General features: G+C 47.0%; 2 protein-coding genes across 4 annotated transcripts in view; both read left to right on the plus strand.

Moving 5' to 3' along the window:
• Nucleotides 1-8,606, plus strand: part of LOC139351176 (phosphofurin acidic cluster sorting protein 1-like) — a 50,304-nt gene extending 41,698 nt beyond the window's left edge. For both annotated transcript variants that reach the window (XM_070992934.1, XM_070992935.1), the window contains exons 10-23: nucleotides 474-567; nucleotides 1,415-1,498; nucleotides 1,807-1,928; nucleotides 3,025-3,160; nucleotides 3,474-3,578; nucleotides 3,668-3,774; nucleotides 4,347-4,501; nucleotides 4,723-4,936; nucleotides 5,019-5,061; nucleotides 5,147-5,189; nucleotides 5,279-5,420; nucleotides 6,172-6,410; nucleotides 6,950-7,069; nucleotides 7,166-8,606. In XM_070992934.1, the coding sequence (XP_070849035.1) occupies nucleotides 474-567; nucleotides 1,415-1,498; nucleotides 1,807-1,928; nucleotides 3,025-3,160; nucleotides 3,474-3,578; nucleotides 3,668-3,774; nucleotides 4,347-4,501; nucleotides 4,723-4,936; nucleotides 5,019-5,061; nucleotides 5,147-5,189; nucleotides 5,279-5,420; nucleotides 6,172-6,410; nucleotides 6,950-7,069; nucleotides 7,166-7,284 (1,723 nt within the window). In that variant the 3' untranslated portion in view covers nucleotides 7,285-8,606. The remainder of the gene's footprint in view (nucleotides 1-473; nucleotides 568-1,414; nucleotides 1,499-1,806; nucleotides 1,929-3,024; nucleotides 3,161-3,473; nucleotides 3,579-3,667; nucleotides 3,775-4,346; nucleotides 4,502-4,722; nucleotides 4,937-5,018; nucleotides 5,062-5,146; nucleotides 5,190-5,278; nucleotides 5,421-6,171; nucleotides 6,411-6,949; nucleotides 7,070-7,165) is intronic.
• Nucleotides 8,607-12,634: 4,028 nt separating this feature from the next.
• klc2 (kinesin light chain 2) lies at nucleotides 12,635-24,520 on the plus strand. 2 transcript variants are annotated; one of them, XM_070993080.1, is made up of 14 exons: nucleotides 12,635-12,830; nucleotides 15,896-16,141; nucleotides 16,240-16,579; nucleotides 17,372-17,588; nucleotides 17,676-17,865; nucleotides 17,945-18,118; nucleotides 18,270-18,369; nucleotides 18,811-18,860; nucleotides 19,022-19,089; nucleotides 20,809-20,917; nucleotides 21,177-21,329; nucleotides 21,491-21,615; nucleotides 21,738-21,795; nucleotides 21,968-24,520. In XM_070993080.1, exons 2-14 carry the CDS (start codon nucleotides 15,914-15,916, stop codon nucleotides 22,049-22,051), a joined length of 1,896 nt encoding a protein of 631 aa, XP_070849181.1. In that variant the 5' UTR covers nucleotides 12,635-12,830; nucleotides 15,896-15,913; the 3' UTR covers nucleotides 22,052-24,520. The 2 variants fall into 2 exon arrangements, with proteins under 2 accessions (XP_070849181.1, XP_070849180.1); XM_070993079.1 differs by lacking the exon at nucleotides 12,635-12,830 and adding an exon at nucleotides 13,270-13,372.
• The last annotated feature ends 696 nt before the right edge of the window (nucleotides 24,521-25,216 follow it).

Genomic DNA, 25,216 nt, shown 5'->3' on the forward strand with positions numbered 1-25,216 from the left:
GCAGAAAAGAGCCTGAAAGTGTCAGACTTTAAAAAGTTATTTGACTTATTTTTAGTCTTCTGATTTCTGATGCAATTCCTATTTTGCTCTGGACTATGACTTCCTGCCCCTCTTATCAGCCTCAAGATAAAATACAGAAAATAGCTCTATTTGATGGTGAAAAGTGTAGCTACTTGTAATGTAGTGCGGCGAGACTTGAAAACAAAGGAGCTCCGTAAATAACCATGAAAGACTCCTCTGTTTCTTACCTCACAGCTCTGTTAAGGTTTATTTCTGGATGACAAATGTACACGAACGTGTTTGTTTTAGAAGCCGCTAATAAAGATATTTTTGATTACATTTTGATAGGCGCAATCTGAAAAGCACAGGTGTGAATGATAAGATTTACGATGGCTGAGTTCCATTCAGCTGCTTCACTTTCACACTGTCACGCCTTAATGGGACGCTTGTTTCTTTTCCATGCGTGCGCTCAGGCCGTTCTTTGAGGGGATGTCCCAGTCCAGCTCGCAGACGGAGATCGGCAGCCTGAACAGCAAAGGCAGTTTGGGTCGAGACACTTTCAGCCCGGTGAGTACCTCAGATCTGTGGGGGGGGGGGATGCAGCAGCTGCAGCATCGGGACTTTATTGTCCCCAAAAGTCTTCAAGCCCTCGTTTAAAGTGCGTACAAAAGACAGGTGCTGCAGGTGCGGCGCACAGCTAAGACTGTATAGCTGGAAGGTTTCTATAAACGAGGTAAAATTTTTAGAGTTGTTTTTCCTCCTTAGCTCCTCTGAATGTAGTTGTTTTTTTTACCCATAATGCCTCGCCTCATCCCGCACTTCAGAAGTCATTCACATTCATTATGAATGCAGTCAGCGTGAGTCAGAGCGCTTCACACTCACAGTAATGAAATAAGCAAGCTGTACTAAAACAGTGCTGCTAAACAGCATACAGTGACATCAAATAGTGTAAGAATACACCATGAAATGGAGCGACACAAGCTTGGAAACAACATGCGACTCTGCATTGACGTGTTAAATATCCAGAATCTGAAGCCCGTGAAAATCGCCCAGCGGGGGGAAGCAGTGTGCAAATATGAAATATCAGAAATGCCTCCTTAATGGAGCAGAAATCCAATAGCTCTTTGACAGTCCCCATCTGCTCGATAAAAAGTGTTTTAATCTGGCCGGGCTGAATGGATTTCACTGGATGTCTCCCTCTGCTTCACTTCCTCCTTTCACTTCTTTCGCTTCTGTTGTGGCTCGCGTCGGCGCGCTTCCTAAAAACATGTTTACTTTCATTTCAACAAATCATTTTAAACCAGTCTATTAGTGTGAAACGCTGCGTACAGCAGACAAAACTGCATCACTGCTTTAGACGCTTAGGATGTTTTTCCTTCCTGTACTGACTGACTGCCACTCCCTCGTCTTCCAGCAGGGGGAGCAGCCTCCTCTGGAGAAGATGAAACCCTCCCGCAGCCGCAACCTGGAGGAGGCGTTGTCTGAGACCGACACGCTGGTACGACTCTCTCAGTGTGTGTGTGTGTGTGTGTGTGTGTGTGTGTGTGTGTGTGTGTGAAGCGTGAAGCAGAGAGAATTAATGGTGTGTCGGGGTCTTTGTTAATATCACTCTGGAGGAGACTTGCTGCCATCTGCGCCGTAAGTGAGACGGATTGAGAGAAGAAGAAAGGGACAAACTGTGTGTGTGTGTGTGTGTGTGTGTGTGTGTGTGTGTGTGTGTGTGTGTGTGTGTGTGTGTGTGTGTGTGTGTGTGTGTGTGTGTGTGTGTGTGTGTGTGTGTGTGTGTGTGTGTGTGTGTGTGTGTAGGAGCTAACAGATCAGGAGCTGTTCGCTGAGGTGGGCCCCTGCATCACCGTGTCAGTGGCAGAGAAACCCCGTACGCCCCTGAAGAGCAGCAAAAGTGAAACCCAGGCCATGCCGTCGCCCAGGTAAACAGTCACCTACGATTACAGAGAAAAAGGAAAAAGACACCGCGGGAGCAAACTGTGAGATATTTCATTATTAAATAACTACTGGTTGATTGAAATCAGCACATGAAGCATCCTCACTGGAGCCTCTCCAGGATGCCCCTTTCACCTGACACCAGTCAACCTGTCCTGTTTTTGTATGTCAAAGAGGGTCCGAGGATGATCACATTGTGGTTTATTTAAGTCCAAACCTTTTTCAAATTGTTGCCAGGTGCTGAGTAACCCACATGAGTGAGTCACTGCTGGCTTTCTGACTCTTTCCCTCGCTCTCAGTCGCGTCACCCAGCGGTGATGTCTTTAAAGCGACTGACTCAGAGAAGTCAGTCTGTCATTATCATGTAATTGCCTATTGTCGGGGCTCATGAGCCCCGCGGTGGCCTGATCTGCGAGACTGAAGAACAAAAATACGTGTCAGTTTCTTGCTTTATTTCATGTGTCGTAAAAGACAGTGAATGCAGCGTCTGGGGAGACTCGAGTACGGTGGCCCTGAGAGCTGAAAGCGTCCGAATGGACAAAACACAATCAGATTCAGAGTCGCTGCAAGTAGAACAGAAAGACATCTTTTATTCATCAACAATGCCGCCGTGCCGTCAACAGACGAAGGAAACTGTTTCCAGAGGACACTAAGAAGTGATGCACACAGGTGGGACCCCAGGGGCCACTGACGTTGGAAGTCTGGAGGTGGTTTTGGAAAATGAGCTGAAGTTTGTTCGGTGGGACAACAAGTGCGCTTCAGTCGTGTGCATCGCTTTTTAAAGTCCCCTGGAAACAGTGCGTTCTTTCAGCCTTTCTGCATTTGCAGGGCCAAACAAAAGAGGCACAATGCTGTGTCACCGTCTGTGTCTGAAACCGCAGTGACACGTTTGGGTGCGATGCCACTGTCTGTGCCTACATCCTCGCCGTCTTTCTAGAGACAAAGAATAGAGACAGGTTCACTCATAGTAGGTCGACAGCAAAGGTGAGCAGTGACAGTGAATGATGCTCTCGTCCGTCCCCTGCATTTAAAACCGACTGTGCTGGAGATGCGTGATGTCATTTGAGCCTGTTTTTTCGCCAGGTTGGACGGAGGCCACACGCCCAGACAGAAGCGCATCAGCACACCCATGAAGGAGAGACAGCTGTCCAAACCTCTGAGCGAGCGGACCAACAGCTCAGACTCCGAGAGATCCCCGGAGCTGGGACACAGCACGCCGGTGAGTTCGCGTTTTGAGAGGCTTTCCAGGGTTTTAACCCAGCATACGGGCATAAATCATGCTGTGCGTCAGGATTCCCTCCGAGGGATTCGCACTTTCGCTGCCTTTGTTCTGCGTCCTCCTCCACCCACTCCTCTCTTGTCTTCTCCCAAAGTAAAGAAAGCGTCCTGATAATCTATGACTCGCCCGAAGCGCAGAAATGAATTATGTATGTGCCGATGAGTCATCTGCAGACTAAATGTGTTGCTGTAGGGCGGTTCATGTACTCTGTGTGTGTGTGTGTGTGTGCATGTGTCTCTCTCTGTGTGTGTAGCTCTTGAGGAAGGTGGTGTATGACCAGCTGAACCAGATCTTGCTGTCGGACTCCGCGCTCCCAGAGAGCCTCATCTTGGTTAATGGCACCGACTGGCAGGGCCAGGTAAGCCTGAGTGCGCGTGTGTGTGTGTGTGTAAACATTTGGTGGGGGTCTTCCCTCCGACGCCTCACTCCTCGCGTGTGTGTGTGCAGTATGTTGCAGAGCAGCTGCAGGTGCAGAGACACCCGGTGGTTTGCACGTGCTCGGCGGCTGAAATCCAGGCGGTGCTGTCCGCCGTGCTCACTCGCATCCAGAAGTTGTGAGTGTCTTTCACACACACGCAGAAACACACACGTTCCGCGCTAATGCACCTCTTTGTTAGCACGATGACTCATCATCTCGCTCTTTTTTCCCCACTCCGAGCCTCATTTTTCTGTTGTCTGTCGTGCGTTTGACATTTCTTTCCTCTCCCTCCTCCTCATCTTTGCCCTCATGACTCCACTTCTATAACTCTGTTCTGTTTATCTCCCATATCTCTCCTCTTCCTCATCCTCTCATAGTTTACTTTAATGGACTTTGCCAAAACATATAAAGCAGAGTAGGAGATGAAGAAAACAATGGTGGCTGAGATACAGCTGGTTTTATATTAATTATTTTACATTAAAGGGAATTATTATATATCTTGTGTACATCCAAAATACGTGTCAGATGCTTAAATTAAAGTAGAAAAATACTGTCAGAGTGTGTCGAAGGACGCGATGACTTGTTGTCTCGTCTGCGCTGTTTACTGGAGGTGTTTTTCAAAGGCTCTGACGGATGAGACCGTGTGATGGAGTCCCAGCGGATCCACCTCCACACTGATAACCCCGCGCTCTCTCTCTCTCTCTTCAGCTGTAACTGTAACTCGTCCATGCCCAGAGCGGTGAAGGTGGCGGCGGTGGGCAGCCAGAGTTACCTGGGAGCCATCCTGCAGTTCTTCGTCACCCAGCTCGCCAACAAGACGTCCGATTGGCTCAACCACATGCGCTTCCTGGTTGTGCCTCTGGGTAAGAGAGTCCGCTCCTGTTTCCATGCTGCTTAAGAAGCTCTCGCTCCTGCAGAGTCATGCTGCGGCGAGGTCGGTTCTGGGAAGCATTGCAGTCACGTGTGCGTGCTGGTCGAGTGTGTCTTGTCACTGATTGGCCTAATTATGGCGCTGCAGTTACACCTCATAAAAAGGATGAAGTTCACTTTTTATTTTCCATCCATTCTCCTTCGTCTCCATCAGGCTCCCATCCGGTCGCCAAGCACCTCGGCGCCCTTGACAATCGCTACAGCTCGTCCTTCCTGGACGGCGCGTGGAGGGATGTGTTCAGCCGCTCTGAGCCGCCTCCTACAGATCAGCTGGACGTGGCGGGGAGAATCGCCCAGTACATCAGCGGGGCCACAGTCACGCACCAGCTGCCCATCGCCGAGGCCATGCTCACCTGCAAACACAGGACGTGAGTGCAGACGCAAAGACAAGCCAGGCTGTCCCACACAGTGGACTTTCTCTAACCTCCTCTGTTCCTTCTCTCCTCTCAGGCGAGATGAAGACTCCTACCAGAAGTTTATTCCTTTCATAGGGGTGAGACGCTGCTTTTGCTATCACAGCACAGTCTGTCTTGTGCTGATCATTCAGGTGTTTAATGACCTCACGTGTCGTTTTCCAGGTGGTGAAGGTCGGTCTCATCGAGTCCGGTCCGTCTCCAACAGGTGAGGAAACCGTTTTGACACGCGTCCCAAAAGCTGAGATTGAATGACAGGTTTGATAATGCCCTAATGTTTGTTTTGTGGTCATCAAGGAGACACAGAAGAGGGCGTGGCGGTGAGCTTGGCCGTCCCCTCCACGTCCCCCCCCTCCCACGGCTCACCCACAGGGATGATTAAAGAGGCCGCCACGCCGCCGTCCTCCCCGTCCATGGGCAGCGTCCTGACTGTGCAGGGGTAACTCTTTTCCTTCTTTATTTTCCTGTTTCCCCTTCATCCTTCCTCACTCTCTTCATCACTGGTGGGAAAATTAATCTGCTTTTAATTCATTCAGATCCCACAATGTAAAAATGTTGCATGTACTCAGATTTGTTGTTAAATGAATGATAGTTCACGTTTGCTTTAATGTGTAAGTCAACTAGTTTGTGCCTCATACTGTATGTTTTGCATGTAGAATTATGACCAGTGATGTCAGATAAAAGCAATAAAACTCAAAATCTCACAAATTGCCGTAACTCAAACTGCACTAATATGCAGACGTGAAGTAAAGGCTCATTCATCTGCTCTCCTTATGCTCAGAATTTGTCAACACAAAGTACCAAAATGTGGATGTTACTCTCAGTACTGAGCTGCATATTTCGCTGCTGGTGCCACTTTAGCTCGACTGTGAACCAGTTCCAGCAGAGTGAGGGGCTCTTTGATACTTCAGTCATGTTTTCATCTGTTTGATTTTTGCTGCAGTCCCTCTCTGAAGAGCCAGACAGGCTGCAGCTGTGCTGCTCCAGTCTCTCCATTTCACCCTCTGCCGAACACATTTGGTTCAAGTTTTGAACATAATGTACAAAATTCAACTGCGAAGCCTTTTTCTGGACTGGTGTTGAATTTAAATGAATTGTGGCAGAGCTGGTGCTGCAGAGGCTGTGGAAAAGGTTGCAGCAGCAGAACGGTAACGATTCTCGTGCTTTTGTCGAACACTTCCTGTCCACAGGAGTCCCAGTATGTCTCACGGCGTGGACGCCATCGGCCTGCAGGTGGACTACTGGCTGGCCTCCCTGGCTGAGAAGCGGCGGGAGGGCGAGCGACGCGACACGGGCTGCAAGAACACGCTGAAGAGCGCCTTCCGCTCGCTGCAGGTCAGCAGGCTACCAGGCGGGGGCAGCAGCGACCCACAGGCCCAGGTCAGCACCATGGCCATGACCGTGGTCACCAAGGAGAAGAACAAGAAAGGTGAGCAGACGATCAGAGGGGAGATATAGGAGGAATTATTAAGATGTCTCCTCCTGGTCCAAGCACGTAATAATAACATGAAGGATATGATCCACTGTTACTGTGTGCATGTAAAGATACAAGAGTGCGATCAAGGGCTTCCCCTTTAATTTACACGAGTCCTGCCGTCTGTCAGAGCATCCAGTCGAATCATCAAAGACATGCTTAATCGCCCCCTGCAGCATTTCCCACAGCACAGCTAAATTTAGGCTGACAGCAGTGAGCAGCAAGAGTCCGTGCGCCATTTCACAGACTGTGTGCAGCTGTGGTCAGGGAGCACATCGATCAGATCGATCAATACACACATCGTCAATCAATCTGAAACACAGCTTAGTTATTTCTAAGTGTATTACGCTGCTTTCAGTGTCCGTGTGTGTGGAAAGATTCAGAAATCTTTAAAATTCCTGCTTTATGCTCAGCTAGGACTGAGTAACACACACACACACACACACACACACACACACACACTCTGCTCTTACGATTCCTCCCCCTCTCTTCAGTTCCCACCATCTTCCTGGGAAAGAAGCCGAAGGAGAAGGACGTCGACTCGAAGAGCCAGGTCATTGAAGGCATCAGCCGACTCATCTGCTCCGCCAAGCAGCAGCAGACCATCCTGAAAGGTAAACCTGGGGGGCCGGGACGCTTCTGCTCCTCCGTGTCTGCTTTGTCTCGAGTGGTCTCGAGTGTGTGTGTGACTCGTCTCTGCTCTCCTCCAGTGTCCATAGACGGCGTGGAGTGGAACGACGTGAAGTTCTTCCAGCTGGCCGCCCAGTGGCCCACTCACGTCAAATACCTACCTGTCGGACTTTTCGGCTACAGCAAGCCCCCCTCCTAGGGCCGAGCGCCCGCCGGCTCCTCCGACCCCGACTTGACCTTCGACTTTCCTCGATCCCGTCACACCTTTGCGCAAAGACCCCGCCTCTCGGCACCCGCGGAGCAGAGAGAAGACGTCAGCGGCTGGATTATGTTTCTTTAGTTTCCTTTCGCCTGCAGTCGTCCTGTTTCTCCTTTGGGAGGGAGAGCGTGAGGAAGAGGAAGGAGCTGTTGGGGTGCAGCGCTGTTACTAGTCACTTTAACGCCCCTTTCGGTGTGTGTTTGTGCGTGTGGCGAGTGTGCATGCACACGTGAATGTACAGTATGTGTGTGTGTGTGTTTACAAGGGGCTTACAGCACAAGTTTATTAGCTAACTGCCATTTACGTTTCCGTTCTATGGAATGCAATAGCATGCAACAACTCACCGATTTCAAGCCCTGAAAGTCTCAACTTTTGACCCCCCCCCCCCCCCGACGTCCCGCTCACCTCGAGTCCTGATTCACGTGCATGCTCCGAAACCGATAACACCGCTCACGTGCCAGAAACAGTAACTAAAAAAAAGCAACGCAACAGGGCTTCGATGTTTGCATGAGCGCCGAAAACACAAACAGAAGCCTCCTCTGCTCACAGAGCGCAGTCAGATAAAAGGTTTGCATGTCCTCCACATGTTCTCTGATGCCCTTCAAAACAGGCCTGTTCTTATTTCTCCTCCATTTCAAGGGCTTCCACACCATTTAGAATATTTTTTTCTGTACCAAAAGAAGTCACGTGGATGTCGAACGCCAAACGTTTCCTGTCAAAAAAAAAGAAAAAAATGAATATCTATAAAGGGGAAGTGTGTTTTTTTTAAACCGTGCTCTCGTGAAAAATGGTAAAACCTTCCCTTTAACGCTGTGTTGTGATGCGTGGTGTGCGTTTTTGTGAAGAGTTCCAGGCTTTCACGGCGGGGCCGACTGTGAAGTGCAGTTTTCTTTGGTCTTATTTGCTGTGCGCTCGTGAATACACATCGGAGCGTTTGCTGAGAGCTGCTGGGGTAAAAACAGATGAGCCCCCTCAGCAGCAGAGCCAACCAAATGTGCAACAGGAGACGACGAAACGCATATTTGAACAGTCCAAACGCGGCTTTCCCGTGAGGATCTGTGCCGTTAATCACCTGCAGTAAAGCACAATGTTGTCCCCCAATCAAGCTGACCTGGTCAAAAATCAAATTTCAGACGCATTTGGGTTGATTTCGGCCATTTTGGCGCAGGTCTGCCACATGCTTTCTCTAGTCGTGAGGTGATTAGTGAGTGTACAGTGGTAACGTGTGTGTGCGTGTGCGTGGTGACATAAATGTAATGTGGAAACAAAAAAAAAAATCTAAATATGAGGAATACTTTTTCTACCGTGTGACAGAGGGCATGCAGTTGGTGTGTGTGCGCGTGCGTTTGGCGCTGTGTGTTGATGATCATCATCCATATCATGGATTAACAGATTAGGGCTGCAGAAGCCGCGGCGGTCATCTTGTGTGTTCGTAGTCTGGCACAAGGCCAGTGCAGATGTTTTCACCACCACCTTCAAAACGAAAGCTTCACTCAAACCCGATTTATTTGAAGAATGTAGCCACAGCGGTGGTTTGTAAAAGCGTTTTGTCGTCGCCTGCATCCTAACACTCTCCGTCTCCACTTAAGTATTAGCAGAGCAGTTCTTTTCAAAGTGTTAACGCCAGCCTTTCTGTTTGTTTGACAATAGATTAGACCGCCTCGATGTTACAGTGTTACAGTTTTGACGTCAGCAGCGCGACGCCGACGGGTGTCAGAGCTCGCTTTGTTTGTTCGCTTTGTTTGGTCAACAGCTCGTCCGTCGCCGCTAAACCGACGCTCAGTTTGGTGTTCGTACTACCAAATATTTGAATGTACTGAATTTAGTTTACATGTCCGTGTGAAAGACCAAGTCTGAAGGCACAAGCGGAGCTGTGTGTCGCTTTTATATAATCATCTGGTGTTATTTGGCCTAAAACTACGGTGGCTGACAAGGGCAAACACTGCAAGAGCCCAAATGTTTCCATTAGAGGAAGGTGCTGCAGCGAAAACACTGCAGAATGGAAATGTTTAGGACCCTCGCAGCAGGTTTTCCCTCTCAGGCCAGCGTATGAACCAGATATCAGACTGTAGACAGGGCAGTCATTTAAAGCCTGCATGAGCAGCTGACAGATCTGAGCAAAAACAAAAAATAAACAAGACAAACAGCCAGTGGGCCTCTCCAAACCTGTATCTTTTCTCCTCGTGTTGCTGAAAACCAGTTAAGGGCTTTAACAGACAGACAGACAGACAGACGGGTTTCATTACTCCTGAGTATCAGTGAGCGTCGACGTTCTGCTGTTTGACGTTGAGGTTGCTTCATGACTCTGAAACGTAAACAATTTGTTGTTGTGGAAGCAGCTAAATCTTAAGACCTTCGCTTGCGATCATCTTGGTGCCACTTTGAAATGACACATGCATAAAAAGGGTTCATGATTAGCCGCTAATGGCTCCATTGATCTTAATAAACGTCTAAGAATACATTAAAGTTCTGCTGTTACACGTGAATGGAAAGAACGTTTGGGTTGCCAGGTTGTGAAGCCCTTTGTTTGATGCACAGTATGAACTCAAGCTGCATTTCTACCTTTTTTATCTCGATAATGGATCAAATTAGTACACGTAAAGTAAATTGGGACAAACCTCCAGGGAATTATCATTTAGCCCTTCAGTTCCTCGCAGAGCATTTTAGTGTCTTTAAGCTCGTTGTTTGAGCCAGATATTTTCCTCAGGAGTTGGTGGAGACTCAAACTGAGCTAAAATGAAAGTAAATATTGGACTTCAGATCAGATCATGCTGCTCTGTAACATGCACCAGTAACAACTTTGTAAAGTGATGTTTATGTTGTGTTCCCAGCTTGTTTCTGCTGCCCCCAAGTGGCCAAAAGTTGTCTTTATAAAGAGCTCAGCAGGCACTGAAAGCAGGTTATACTGTAGATGAAACGAAGGGATCCTTCACCAAAATGTGGCAACCCAAAGCTTTCTGCGTTTAAAACGGCTCCTTGCTGATCTGTTTAGGATGTTTATATAATTTTAAAATTCACTAAAGTCATTATTGACAGCTTGGAGAGGTTGTTTTTTTATGTATACGTATCATGAAAGGTTACTGCATTTTACAATTAGAAAAATGGATTTCATTAAGGAAAAATGTTTCCAAAAGTTTGTGTTTTGAAACAAATATTTCATTATTTTTAGTCAAACTGGGTCAATGATCTTGTGTCTACTAAGTCAAAATGCTGTTTTCCTCGTGGTGTTGTAGCCTAAATACTGCAATGATGTGAACCTAAACTGCTTTACCTAAATTGTGCGACGTCATAGTTTGTTGACGCCTCTTTCGCTCGCAGCCTCCACAAGGAGGTTAAAGGTCAGCTGACTCTCCGGCTCCCTGATTGAACTGAACTCGGCATTAAAAACCAAAATCACTGCCAAACCTACAACGTGAGCAGATTGCGGTTGTATTCAGATAGATTTGTGTTCGTTTTTGGGTCGACGATGACCGAAAACACGTGAACAACAAAGTGATCTTTGTTCTGTAGTCATCATTTCAACGTTTGGAGGAACTGAATGCTTTTTTATCGCAGCCACATTCTGCAGCTTTTCTTGTCACCTTTCGGCCATCTTTCCCCTCATTCTTACCGTTTACATGTTTTTCTAAAGTCTCTTTGAAAAGCCGGTTGTTCTGTAAGTCTTGAACTTGTTCCTGTGCGTTTTTACCTGTACCTCTGTACCTGTGTGTGTTTGTGACGGTGTAACGATCGTTCCTCTGTCCTTTGCTAGTCGTGGTTAGAGATTACGAGCTGTTCGGTCCATCAATAATGTCTGTCGGTGATCAGCAGTGTCTCTTCTCTCCACCGTCCTCAGAAACCTTACATCCCTCTGATGATGAGAGTCTTCTTCACCAGGCTTCCACGAGCGTAGCTTTCTGAAATCATCTTAAATGATACTGTCCTCATCCCCTCACAGCTTGTAAATCTGCTGTCTGTCCTCATGGGAGCGGGATTTGCCTGTGAAAGCAGTAGATTTATACCTGAGGAGGTTCTGCTCAGAGCAGAGCTCGTGGACTTGTGGAGTATTTTGCACATGCCATTGTTTCTTCAGCAGCAGTCTTCAGCTTATTTGCCTTTTGCCTATAACAATAATTATAATAAGCTATAATGCTTGTACATATCAGATAGTACTTGTTATATTGTATTCTAGTTCTGTTTTGTTTTTTCTTAATTTGACATGTTTTGTAGTACTGCTTTTTCATGATTACGTTTGTCAATCAAACAGATGTGGGATGAAAAGTGGAAGTGTTTATTGTTTCATTTGTTTTTTAAAATAAAATATTCCTGATTTGTAGCTCAGTGTCTCGTTTTTGAGATGTAGGAAATGTATGTTTTGTGTTTTTGTACCTTAAATTGCTTCTTTGTACTTACAAAGAATGGTGGTAATATTACAATATATAAAGCAAATATGAAAAATAATAGAGAAAAGGGGGAGAATAAAAATGACCAAAATATATAAGCTGTAAAGTAAGTGGCAATAAAAATTCATAGAGTTTTGACCTAAAATACATTGATTTTACCTCTGTGAATTACACCAAATAGAGTTTCCATACAAATTTCCAACTGATGACACAAGTATTTCTAGGGAATGAAATGAGTACTTGTGCTTTTCTGGGGGGGATAAACTGTTTAAACAGTTAAACATTGTGACAGTGTAAATAAGTGGTGCGTATAATGTCTGTGAAGCAGGTCAGTGGTACACAGCAGACCCTCTTCACTCCCCTCAAGTGTTTGAATGGGGCCTCTGCTAACATCCGAGCACAAAGAGTATGAGCAAATCAAGAGAGTTCACGTCCATCGCCATCCTGTTCGAACTACTATGCTAACATACTTTTAAAAAATAGCTTTAATCAGAACCGAATGTAATACTTTATCATGCCACCATTATATTAAAAAGCAGTAAGTGAAAGATTCACTGACCTGTACTGTTTTAAATGAATACATACGCATTTTTTTAACAACATAACCTCATAACCATTAGCATTCTGTCAAAGCCTCAGGGGCTTGAATTGTTTAATAACAGCAAAATCATCATTCATCTTTGACAAATTGACAAAATACTCAAGTTAAGTATATACATAAAAATGTGCAGTATATACATAAAAATGTATAGTAGAGTCTGATAAAATACACTCAAAACCACGGTTCAAGAGGATGCTAGTGAATCAGAAGCTAGCTGGGAGCGGCACTTCAGCTGTACGCGTGCGCAGGATAATTTCCCGCCCCGCCTGCGAAATGGCAAACATGAACCATCTTGATATTTTACATCATCTTCGGTTGTAAATTCTGGGAGAACAGCCATCTTTCGTCTCCCAGCTGTCACATCTGAAGCACGACAACGAGAACATCATATTTTTCATTTTAACTGAATGAAAGTTTTTATTGGGATGACCAGCCAGTAACGACCAACACTGAACACGTTCGGGAGCTTTCTTGCGCTCCTGCATTGGGAAGTGACAGTCGGGGTAAGTTAAGATGAAGGAGAAGGTTAATTACCGTTGGGAGCTCGCTAAGGCGGCTGATAGATAACTAACTTATAGACTTCAGCTGTGATAGTAATCGTATTAAACTAAACTGAGTGGTGTGAGAGCTATTTCGGTGTGCGTTGTACCGGCCAAATGTCGTGAACGGTAGTTAATAGCACCCTGCGTCCTTCAAAGTAGAGCTAATGTTAACTGAACGGTTAATGTTAGCGTTAATTACTAGCGAGCTAACCGACGTTAGCATCCATTGCTTAGCTAAATCACCTTTTCGAAATAAAAGAACGATGTTTTCATGTAATACTGTAATTTCACCTCCCTTGTAACCAGCAGTGTTGTGTTTGACAGCCTACATTATCTCACTTCGAGTCGCCCTAACGGAAAATTAAGTCTTATTTTGAAAATGGCATCCGGAAGCAGTTGGTTTTGTATGAGTAAGCTTGACACTGTTCTGCCTCGTAGCATCATAACATTGTCCTGCTGCTTTGTTCGAGGGACGGAAAGCATCGCACTTGTCTTCGATGAAGGTAAAAATATTGAAATATAATATATAGATGAGCATGAAGTCGCAGTCATATGATTAAAATATATAGTTTCTTTTTTTAGCAACCTGTCAAAGCAAACGTTACATCCTCGGCGAGGTCCGTAAATGTGTCATCTGCAGTCAACACTCGCCGGTGTTTGTACTGATGAAACAGCACTTTTAAAGTTATCCTTATTATAGTCTTATCTGTGCATATGGCGAACAGTGTGCAGTGGCTTGATATAAGGTGCATCGGTGTGTATTGTGTAACATGATGGTGCTCCGGCCTGCACTGTTTACAAACAGGTTACATGCTGGAAGCAGACATTTTGACGCATTTGCGGTCTATGTCTGTTATTTAATGAATCGCCCTGTGGTGGATTCGTCCTGTTTGATCCGTGCTCTCCATTGTGGGTCACCTTGATTGATCTGCTGCCAAGCCAAACGCTGCCGCCCCTCCCGGCCACAGGCCTCGACCATCCGTCGGCTCATTTATCAATTTGTGCCGGAAAACAGTCAAAGGAAAGATGCGCGAAGAGGCGATGACATTTATTTTGCTTTTTCCGCTTTTTCGACGTTTCACAGCTTGTCTGCTTGGGCAAACGGTGGACTTGAAGGGAAATGTGAATATTGGTGCATTGCAGTCCGTGAATGAGGCGGATGGGAGGAGGAGGTGGGGGGGGGAGTGAGAGAGCTAGACAGACAGGGAGAGGGAGGGGGGGCAGGAGGGGAGAACAGGTGCGCCTCCGCCATCAAAGCAGGAAAGCAGAGAAAGTCACGATGCTGCACAATTGGCTCCTCTGTGCTGCTGCAACGGATCCATTTCCAGCATGCTCAGGTTGGGAGGTTACTATTTCCTGGGGCCAGACCGCCTCTGCCCGCGCGTGGATAAGTGTTGATCCAGTGAAATGCAACTTCCTAGATATTGCTTTCCAGACATAAAGATGCAGGATGAAGGCTGCCTTTTCCTTAAGGTGCATCAGGAATAAATCCTGAATTTGTTTGTGCTCTAGCTGAAGAAATGAATAATGAACAGTGGGTTTCATTACTCTTGATGTTCAACGTCAGGCAGCAGACAGCATATAATTACACTAATAAACTTTAATAAACAATAATAAATGTACTCACTTTTGGTAAATTATTAATTAAAAAAATCACAGACGCATTGATAAAGAGAATAATTCTTAATTGTGGCACATAAAAGGAGTTTATATTGAGGTTTTTGTGGCGACTTTGGCTCATTATCAGCCTGAACTTGTGTTTTCATGAATATTTATGTATATATTTTAGAGAGTTTAAAAATGTGACAATGATGAAGCAGTCTACATTTATTGTTTAAGATAAACATGAAACAAAGATTTTTGATTGAGTCCTTTAAATTTGGCCATTAAAGACTTGTGACTCGACTTATTTTACAGTTGAAACCTAAACTTCCTGCTGTGCCGACCATGTGATGATGTCAGTTTTTCTAAACGTCTCTGCTCTCTGCTCCTCTGCCTCCTGCGATGTTTGATTTTTGCTCGTCACCTCTGAATCAGCCTCGGCAGATCTCTCCGCTGACCGCGTCTCACTTTAATCGTCGCTGGCAGCTGCTGCGTCACTGCCGAGCTCGGAGGAATCCTCTCGTAGTAACCTGAATGCGGTTTAACTCCTGACACACACACCTTATCGCTTTCCATGGAGCCCAGCTACCCACGGGGCACGTTACGCAACAGTGAAATGGGAAACTTATTATTTAGCCGCTGACCTCTTTGAAACTGGAGAGGAAGACAGAGAACAGGAAGATCTGAGCTTGCAGCAGCAGCAGCCCACTTAGAAAGCCTCCAACTACATGATGTTTAATATTTCATCCACCCTCCATCCATCTTTTTAAACTCCCTTAACATATTCATTGAATCTAAATGTGCTGTGGTGCAGTAAACGAGTCTGCGGGACGTTAATGTCGTTCTGTTGCCGGTCTGTCTCTTCATTAAGGTTGTTTTTACTGCAGTTTTCTTTGTTTTATGGCACACGCTGTGCTCAATGGCTCGGCGTTTCCTGTGTGTGCACAGGTGGATAATGAAAGTGTCTCCCTGAAACACGCACACAGGGAAATATTAGATATGAATGCTCCCTGGAGGGTCTTATAGTCAGACAATAGGTTTGAAATTCTCAGCCGTGACACCGTTGTACCTTATTTTTACCATCATGATGAAACTGATGAGATTCAGTTTCTACTTTTCTTCCTCAGCTGTTTGTTTTTCTTTCTGACCTTCCTCATCGAGTGTCTCTTTATTTCCTCTTCTGTCCTCCTCGTCCTCTCTTATCTCTCATGTCCTGTCTTTTGATCTCATTACCTCCACTTGACCTCAGTGACCAGCAGATGAAGGATGTGGTTGCGCCGAGCAGCTCGTGTGTGAATTGTGAGAATGTCAGGCAGGACAAAGACAACGCCCGCTCAGCAAAAAGCGCCGCCCGTCCTGATGATAAATAAACCAGCGTTCACTCTGTCGTCCTCCTGTTCTGTTTTTATTTTTAACTCCCGCAGTGTGTGTGAAACCAGGCAATGTCCACCATGGTGTATCCACGTGAAGAAGCCCTGGAGCGACTGAGCCAGGATGAGATCGTCCTCAACACCAAGGCCGTCATGCAGGGCCTGGAGACGCTGCGCGGCGAGCACGCCCAGCTCCTCAACTCGCTGCTGGACTGCACCCAACCACCCGTCGCCCAGGAGAAATCCGGGCTGCTCCGCAAGAGCCTGGAGGCCATCGAGCTGGGCCTGGGAGAGGCGCAGGTGAGGGAGCGGGTCCTGTTTTCTTTTGCTGATTTGCTGATTTCTTTTTGTCGTCACGATTTCAGCCCGTGAAAGTTCTATTTTCCCCTTTTCCCCAGGTGATCATCGCCCTGTCGAGCCACCTGAGCGCCGTGGAGTCGGAGAAGCAGAAGCTGCGCGCTCAGGTGCGCCGCCTCTGCCAGGAGAACCAGTGGCTGCGGGACGAGCTGGCGGGGACGCAGCACAAGCTGCAGCGCAGCGAGCAGAGCGTCGCCCAGCTGGAGGAGGAGAAGAAGCACCTGGAGTTCATGAACCAGATCAAGAAGTTCGACGACGACGTGTCGCCCTCGGAGGAGAAGAGCCAGAGCGCTGGAGGCAGTGGCGGAGGCAGCGGAGGCGGAGACACTTCAAAGGACAGTCTGGATGACTTGTTCCCCAACGATGATGACCAGGGACCAGGTGTGACATCAGCAGCAGTTATTAGACGTCAGACAGGAGACGATAGCAAGATGCTGAACACAAACACACACATTAGAAAACAAATCCCAGTTCCTAGAGCTCACCGTCATGGGTTTAGCTTGCTGGTTTTAGTTCGACCAACAGTCCAAAACCCAAAGATTTTCAGTTTACTTTGATAAAAGACAAAAACAGGGTGCTCATATTAAGCAAAGCCCAAACTGAAACATTCCTGCTTCCAGGATCATGAAGGCTGCAGAGGCCTCAATGCACAGCAAGGGAATCCGCTGTTCTTATTTAACATATCAAGTGTCAAAATAAAAGCACTCAGAGCTCAATCCAGCTTTTCACTACGAGAAACGTTCAGGCCTCAGCGGCCCTGAAGACTGACTCAAACACTGAGGCACGAGCCGCTCTCGGGCGTTCGTACAAGCAGCTCCTTGTGGGAGAGGGAGTGCTGCAGTTTGCCCCTCAGCTGTGTCGTAGTTTACATAAGATGCAGGAGCTGTGGTTTGGTTAATGCAAAATACACTGACTGAACCGCAGCCCTGGCTTGTGAGTGCATTTGTGGATCCACTTCAGCAAAGAAATCACGTCGCTCATGCTGCGTGTTGCGACGTGTAGCTCCTCCATGTTAGCTAGGCGCTAAGTGCTCCTCTGTTTGCCTCTTCGTCTCTTTAATTAATAATAACTGAGAACTCATAAATGAAGAGCAGAATCCTCCTTTGAAGAGGGGGGGGACACACTAACAAATGCAGAGGAAAACAGGGTAACATCCTCCCGTCTGTCACACAGCCCAGCCCAGCGGAGAGGTGGCGGCCCAGCAGGGAGGCTATGAGATCCCAGCCCGCCTCAGGACGCTGCACAACCTGGTGATCCAGTACGCCTCGCAGGGGAGGTACGAGGTGGCCGTGCCGCTGTGCAAGCAAGCCCTGGAGGACCTGGAGAAGACGTCCGGACACGACCACCCAGATGTCGCCACCATGCTCAACATCCTGGCCTTGGTGTACAGGTGGGCAGCGGGGAGGAGGTTGTTTATAAGTCGACGTCGAATAAAAACGTTTTTAACGTAGCGCCGCCGTTCTGTTCTGGCCTCCAGGGATCAGAACAAGTACAAAGAAGCCGCTCACCTCCTGAACGACGCCCTGGCCATCAGAGAGAAGACGCTGGGGAAGGATCATCCAGCTGTGGCCGCGACCCTCAACAACCTGGCTGTTCTGTACGGCAAGAGGGGCAAATACAAGGAGGCTGAGCCCCTCTGCAAGAGGGCGCTGGAGATCAGAGAGAAGGTACACAAACATGTCAGATCTCCTCGCTAGATAAAGGATATGACGTGATTATGATTAACATGCACAAATCTGTCTCCAGGTGTTGGGGAAGTACCACCCAGATGTGGCCAAGCAGCTGAACAACCTGGCCCTGCTGTGCCAGAACCAGGGCAAGTACGACGAGGTGGAGTACTACTACAGACGAGCCCTGGAGATCTACGAGTCCAAGCTGGGAGCTGATGACCCCAACGTGGCCAAGACCAAGAACAACCTGGTGGGGACTTTTTTTTTTTTTAAACATCAGTAATGAAGTGTGTGCATGTTGCGTGCTTCCCGCTCCTCTGCGCTCTAATCTCGTCCTCCGCTGACGCGCTTTACCAGTTTAGACACATGAATAAAAGATGGTCCTCGCTGCTTCTCCTCAGGCTACGTGCTACCTGAAGCAGGGGAAGTTCAAGGACGCCGAGGCGCTGTACAAAGAGATCCTGACCCGGGCGCACGAGAAGGAGTTTGGATCTGTCAACAGTAAGCACGCTGGTCACTAACCTTCTAATATCGCTGATAATTTGATCAAATCTGACCGTGGAAAACGTCCAGGAGTCCACCCACTTTCACTTGACAGTTGCAGCACTTTGGCACTCAGGTCTTGATTTTTCCACCCTGATCCCTGCTCTTACCCTCGGGACTCTCAGCAGGTCAGAGGATTATTTCGTGCCGCCGTGGTGCACGAAGCGGCTTAATGTTGATGTTTCCCTCCCGCCGCCGCTTAGCCCGTCAAACCCTGACGTGCTCACATGCTCAGCATGAGAGACGGGGCGTGGCAGGGATCTGGCCCTGCAGGAGTTCGATGAAATTCAGGACAATCCAGCGATTCATTTGTTCTGTTGCTCGTTTGTTTTGTTTCTGCTGCAGCTGATTTTGAGTGATGTCATCACTCATGATGTCGTTCTTGTCCTCATGTTGCAGATGACAACAAGCCAATCTGGATGCACGCGGAGGAGAGAGAGGAGAGCAAGGTCAGTTTTTTTAGGTTGACCTTTTCCGTTGATGGCAGGAAACGGACTGGACAGCAGAATGAGCACGATGAACAGCAGACTACAGATCAGGGACATTTTTAATAGGCTCTGTAATGGGATAATCTTTCACGCTTGTCTCTTCCTGTCTCTGTCTCTCTCAGGGTAAACGCAAGGACTCTGGCCCGTATGTCGAGTATGGAAGCTGGTACAAGGCCTGCAAGGTGGACAGGTGAGTCATACATTTGAAGTCACTGCGAACATGTACTGCGAAGCGCCAAAGTTTTTGCAAATAAAATCCTAAAAACATCTTCTATATGCCAAAAAATCATAAAGATTTGTTATTTGTAGTTTTCAAAAATGATTACAAACCCAAAGCTGCGTAGTTCAAGTGGCTTTGCTATCTGCAAAGACGTGTGATCAAGACCCAGATTCCAAAAAAGATGGGACGCTGTGTAAAACAAACAAAACCGGTGTGAGAATTTGCATCCTTTCTACTATATACTTAACTGTAAACAGTGCAAACATGTTTCAAACACGTTGGGACAGGAGCAACTAAAGACTGGGGAAGTGGAATGCTCCAATAACACCCTCCACAGGTAAACAGGTTCACTGGAAACAGGTGAGTAGCAGCACAGCAGAGCGTTAATGACACCTGTGAGGGAGTGGGTGTGGCACAGCAGAGGAGAGCGGCATGACGAGTGTTTGAGCAGAATCTGAGCATACGTTTACACGTAGCAGGGGGTTTTGGAAAATGGATATTTTGGCCCCTCCGCTTTCAAAAATAACATCGTGCACACAACATCGTTTTCAAAAATGTTGTCGTTTACATGAACCTGGATAAATACGCATCATAACTATGCCAAACCTATGTGCGCGAGTGTAAACAAGGTCGCTCGCATGACGTTAAGTACTTTCAGTCACATGTTGTGACGTTTCGGAACCTAAAACGCCGTTTAACCCAATTTACACGCCGACAAATAACCAGTGTTTTCAGAAATCTCCACTTTGGCCAGAGTTCTTAAAAATGATCGTTTTCCATTAAAAAAAACTCTGTTTGCGTGTAAACGAGAGGCCAAACCACATGAAAACATATGCGTGTAAACGTAGCCTGAATCCGCCATGATTTTACCTTCACCCATCAGCACACACTGCTGATCCAGAGACTGTAATGTAACTGCAGAAGAATCAGCGATGGGACGTTGTTACTCTGGTTTTTGATGAGATGTTTGTTCATTTTGTAAAATGTAAACTTAAGTGTATATGAAGGGTCTTTGAGATTGAACAGTTGTGTCAAAAGATTTCATTGACTTCATTTGTCCTAAATTGTGTTTGAAAAGTGATTTTTGAAGAGAACAAACTAAGATGTGCTGGAACTACATTCGTCCTGTGACGAGGTTTCCCCCAGACTTACGATTCCACCCTGCGTGTTCACTTTGTGAGCACATGAGTAACACTGTAAAACTGCCAGCGGACACAGTTTGTTTGTAAATGTTCGTTTTGTGTTTGTTTCACACAGCAGCCCATCAGGGTCGTACTCGTATTTCACTGTGTGTGCAGGTGTACCGCAGCGAGCTACCACACTAGCTCAGTACAGATTTATTGATTTCACATGTAAAATCTAAAAATCAACTGTTGATATTGCAGCTTCAAAGCATGAAATCCTGTATCATGCTAAGGACGCCAGCTTTGAAAAAACAAAAACCACGTGACAGTAAAAGTCATGGTGAGGTCCTTCCATCGTCTGCTCTCAGCTCAGCGCACGCTGGCAAACATCCAGCTCTAATAAACGGAACGAGCTCTGCAGACTTAGTTTAACCTTTAGAGTTTAACCTCGGCTGTGCTTCGGATCAACTGTCGCAGTCCCCAAAAACCATCTTCTGACTCACTTTGTGTCACTGCTGAATGGAGCAAAGATGGCTGAGAAACCTTTTTTTTTTTTTTTTTACAGCCCCACAGTGAACACAACCCTCAAAAGCTTGGGAGCTTTGTACCGTCGCCAGGGCAAACTGGAGGCCGCCGAGACGCTGGAGGAGTGCGCCAGCAAGTCCCGTAAACAGGTACGACACAACCGCGGGTTGCTGCGGCGCCGGCTGAATTACGGCCGCCAGATTAGCCGAGCGGCCTCTTTCAGGGGTTCAACAGGCGTTCCAGCGGTTATTTATGAGCCCATTAACGATGCCAAACTGATTTAGAGATCAGTCATGAGGTTAATGTGTGTCCGCTGTGTGAGCTACTGTGGAAAAAGCTTGTTTTTCAATCCTTTAATCACTCGTCCCCAATCTTTGTCTTTCTTTGTCCTCGCTCTCGCTCTCTCAGGGTATTGATGCCATTAACCAGAGTAAGGTGGTGGAGCTGCTGAAGGACGGCGGGGCCGGAGGAGGCGACAGGCGACACAGCAGGGAAGGAATCAACGGGCCGGGGGGACAGCGGGGGGAGAGCGAGGGCGACGACTCCGCCGAGTGGAACGGGGTCAGTTAACGGACGCCGAGTAGTGCGATTACACAAAAAACATGAGAAGCGAGCCCAATTTTTTTTTTTGTTTGTCTGTTTTATTTTGATGAGCTTTAACAGGAAGTGTCAGTCTTTGCTGTCTCCAGTAGACGCTGACCTTCTGTGTTCTGTTTCCTCAGGATGGTAACGGGTCTCTGCGTCGCAGCGGTTCCTTCGGGAAGATTCGCGACGCCCTACGAAGGAGCAGCGAGATGCTGGTGAAGAAGCTGCAGGGGAGCGGCCCGCAAGAGCCCCGCAACCCGGGGTGAGATTACAGCGTGTGTGTGCGGTGCAGCGCTGCCGCTCATCGTTTTCTGAGAATGCATATCGATGTGAGTTTTGGGTGTTTATGCTCATTGTTTGTTTGTTTGTTTGTGTTTTGCTCAGAATGAAGAGAGCGAGCTCCCTCAACTTCCTCAACAAGAGCGCCGAGGAGGCCGCACAGGTACGACCGCGTGCTTTCACCAGGCGTGCGGCGTGAAGACGCGTACAAACTGTCATGTTTCTATAAAATTCAGTGTCAGATTTGGATAATCTGGTGGATTAAATATCCGACAAATCCACCGCTGTCGTCTGTTATCCAGCCGTCCTTTTAACGCTAGCTGCTCTGTTTTTAGGACGCCAACTCTGGCTTCTCGGACTGCAGGGGGCTCAGCGCCAGCAACGTGGACCTATCCAGACGCAGCTCCCTGATTGGCTAGACGGAGGCGGGAGAACCAGAGCGGCCCGGCGAGGAGAGGCTGTTTGCAGCTTGGTTTGATCAAACAAACACACCTAAAGCTCCAAGCGAGATCAAACACTTTGCACCTGCGGCGTATTTTTAAAGAACACTGGAGGAAAAAAAAAAGCATTAAACGTCACTAAACGTCATCCTGTAAGACGCAGTCGCCGCTTCGCTGTACAAACCGCTGCCCTCGATCAGAAAGAGAATATTTAGATACACATTAATCAGCATGCTGCTTACTAGCAAGTGGAATGTCTGCACCTGAACGCCTCGCGTGTTCGACTCATAGCCCCGTAGCAAAGCATCGTATCCACGCCGCGGCGAGCCCGCCTCTCGCGTGCAGACACTCGACCTCGCGTAGGCCACGCGCACGCAAAGAGAAGCCGTGCACTCTGTGTTTCACCAGTAGCATGTTCGCTGACGCTAACCACACATCGTACGCGTGTCACAGACGGTAGAAACGGTACGAGAGGAGGCAAAGTAATACAAGCAATCTTTGCGGATTTTCCAAAAAAACATGAGCACTAACCATTTCAACCTCACTTTTTGCCTTCTTGTTTTTATGTATATACAGTTTTAAATTATTTGATATTCATTCTTTGTATATAGTGCACATTCGTTTTCTTTTTGTTTACACTTTACTGGGTTAAAGAGGGGCTCGGCTGTAGAAAACACTACTTGCGTGAAGCGGTGGAGACTGGGAAGGAAATAAAAAAAATGGGCGTTTAGCGAAAATGCTAATGAGTTTAGTCACTGGATCGCTGGAATCTGCTGACGGTCGGGATTCAGTCCTAACTGTCGTGCTGCACTTTGAGCGTGACAGTACTGCACACAGCGGTCACTGCTGCGTCCTCTGCTGTCACGCTCATACCGTCAAACCTCAATCGTTTCCTTTAAGCAGCGCCTGCAGTGAGGTGCTGCAACAGGAAGTTCCACTGAACGCTAATCACTTCTTTCAGGTCACTTTTCCCAAACTGCTCCCATGAAAAACTCTTGGTTTGCAGCCTTTTACCAAACAGCTCCTGAGGGAAAACGCTGAGAAAGAGATACTTAAAAATCATTTGTTTACAATCGTTAAAGCAGGACGTTCCGGTCGTAATCAACCCTCGTTAAGAATCTACCTTTAATTCTTGGTTTGAGGCTGATGCAGCGCGTCCGCCGCAATGTTTACTTTTGTTGCTGAATATTATCATTTTGTACAAAAACAATCCTCAGTGTGGACGTCTTGACCGCTGATGGACGGACGTCCTCAGTCCTCAATCAAAGCTGACTGCCGGCCGTCCGTCCTCGTTGACTTTTGTTGTGCTGATTGTGTTTTTCCTGTTTTGTTTTTTTTTTTTTTTGGGCTCCGAGCTTTTATGTTGAAGGCAACAAATAACTGATGATTTGAATGTCACACTTCATGTCGATTGTGCGGTCTGGTGGTGTTTACGCCGGATGTTTGTGCTGTGATGTTTGCGAGCTGGAATGTATGCGTCTCTGGAAATGAGGATCAGCAGGTCGTGACATCACTTCCTCAAAGGTGATCAGACTGTCAAAGAGTTACGGTATTTTTTTTTGGCCTTCTTTGTTTGTTTCTCTTAATTTTCTCATACAAGAAAGCTAAAAAAGATTCACTCTTGACGAGCTGAGAAGGCGAAGACGTCGCGGAGGCGCTCTGTCGACGATGGTGCGCGCACACCATCGCCACGCGCCCTCGCTAACCTGACGTCGGCGTTCTCGAAACCGCCTTTTGGAAGAAGAAGCACTAAATATTCTGTCAGCTTCTGATTGTGCTGAGCGTGCGAGGCGGCGCAGGTCTGAGTGGGAGCGATGGAAAGAAGGAGTAAAGCAAGTGCAGGAAGGAGTCGAAGAGCTTCAGAGACGTTAAAGTGCTTTAAGTGTCGTTCGCAGCAAATAATGTACAGAATTATCCGTATCGACCTTCGTATGTATGTTTACTGTTCGTCACTTCACACATAACAGTGACGGGAAACTCCTGTAATCACGATCGACACCTTGTAGCCATGTGCAAACGTTAGTCAAGCACTAATTTGTAGTTAAAAAAAAAAAGTTCTAGAGACTTCTTCTCCTGCTGTGGTTCCTCTACACACCGTACTTTAGAACCAATACTAATCAATGATTCGCTGTATCGATCAGGCGCTCCTTCACCCCGGGGTCCAGAAATGTGAGGCACCGTGTTGCTCTGCTCTGGTTGTAAATGTTCAAGATTTTGATCCAAAGCTCCAGAGATGAATCACAGTTTAGTTTCTCTGACGTCCAAATATTCACGGAGCTCAGCGCATTTACTCAGAGCCGCGGATGGTGAATATTGTGGGGAGGAGGGTCTTGTGTGTGTGTGTGTGTATAAATTCAGCTCCTGTATTGCTGATGATCTTATTGTGAAGGGGCCAACCTAATGTGTATTTTATCAAAGGTTCAATAAATGCAAATTCCACTTTTCAAACCGTTTCATGTCGTTTCTTTTCATCCCCTGCGATGGTTTTGACCATCTCAGAAGTGTGTGTGCGTGTGTTTTCACACCCAGGGCAGGAGGTGTGAACAGTGTGTCGCACTGTCTCAGCTGCCAAAGAGGTGAGTCTCTCTCTGTTACTTCCTGTCTCAACGACGCCCCACAAAGAGGAAACCAGACCCACCAGAGTTGAGACACGATCGCAGACCGATCAGAGACGGGATCCTGCCGTCGAGGTGACAGATCGGAGCTTCGATGAACCAGGATTAGAAAGTAAGGTCGCTCACTGAGATGCTAATTCAGTGTTTGGATAATGGAAATTTAAAAAGGCTGCAGATGTGGATCTTTATGCAGCTTAATGATGTCCTTATGATGCTGTTTGTGAATTGTGAATCAGTTTTTAGAGACCAGAAGGTGTGAGTTACTTTCTATTTCTATGTGATTCAGTTAATTGAAAAATAGCTCCAGCAGGTGGTAGACAGAAGAAATTTGCATCACTATTTAAAAAAAATACATAAAAATACAAAGTACGTCCTCAGCAGCAGCTTGTTTAAAGCAAATCTCTTCTAAAATGTGCAGTAGTTCATGATGTGCTTTGTTCTGAGACTCCAGGAATAGTTTAGAAAAAGAAAATCAGCCTTTTCTGCAGTGAACCTCAGCTGGTTTTTGTCTGATTTTAATCAGAAACCG

Source organism: Chaetodon trifascialis, chromosome 23 (assembly GCF_039877785.1).
Source record: "Chaetodon trifascialis isolate fChaTrf1 chromosome 23, fChaTrf1.hap1, whole genome shotgun sequence".
In the NCBI taxonomy this organism is placed as follows: Eukaryota; Metazoa; Chordata; class Actinopteri; order Chaetodontiformes; family Chaetodontidae; genus Chaetodon; species Chaetodon trifascialis.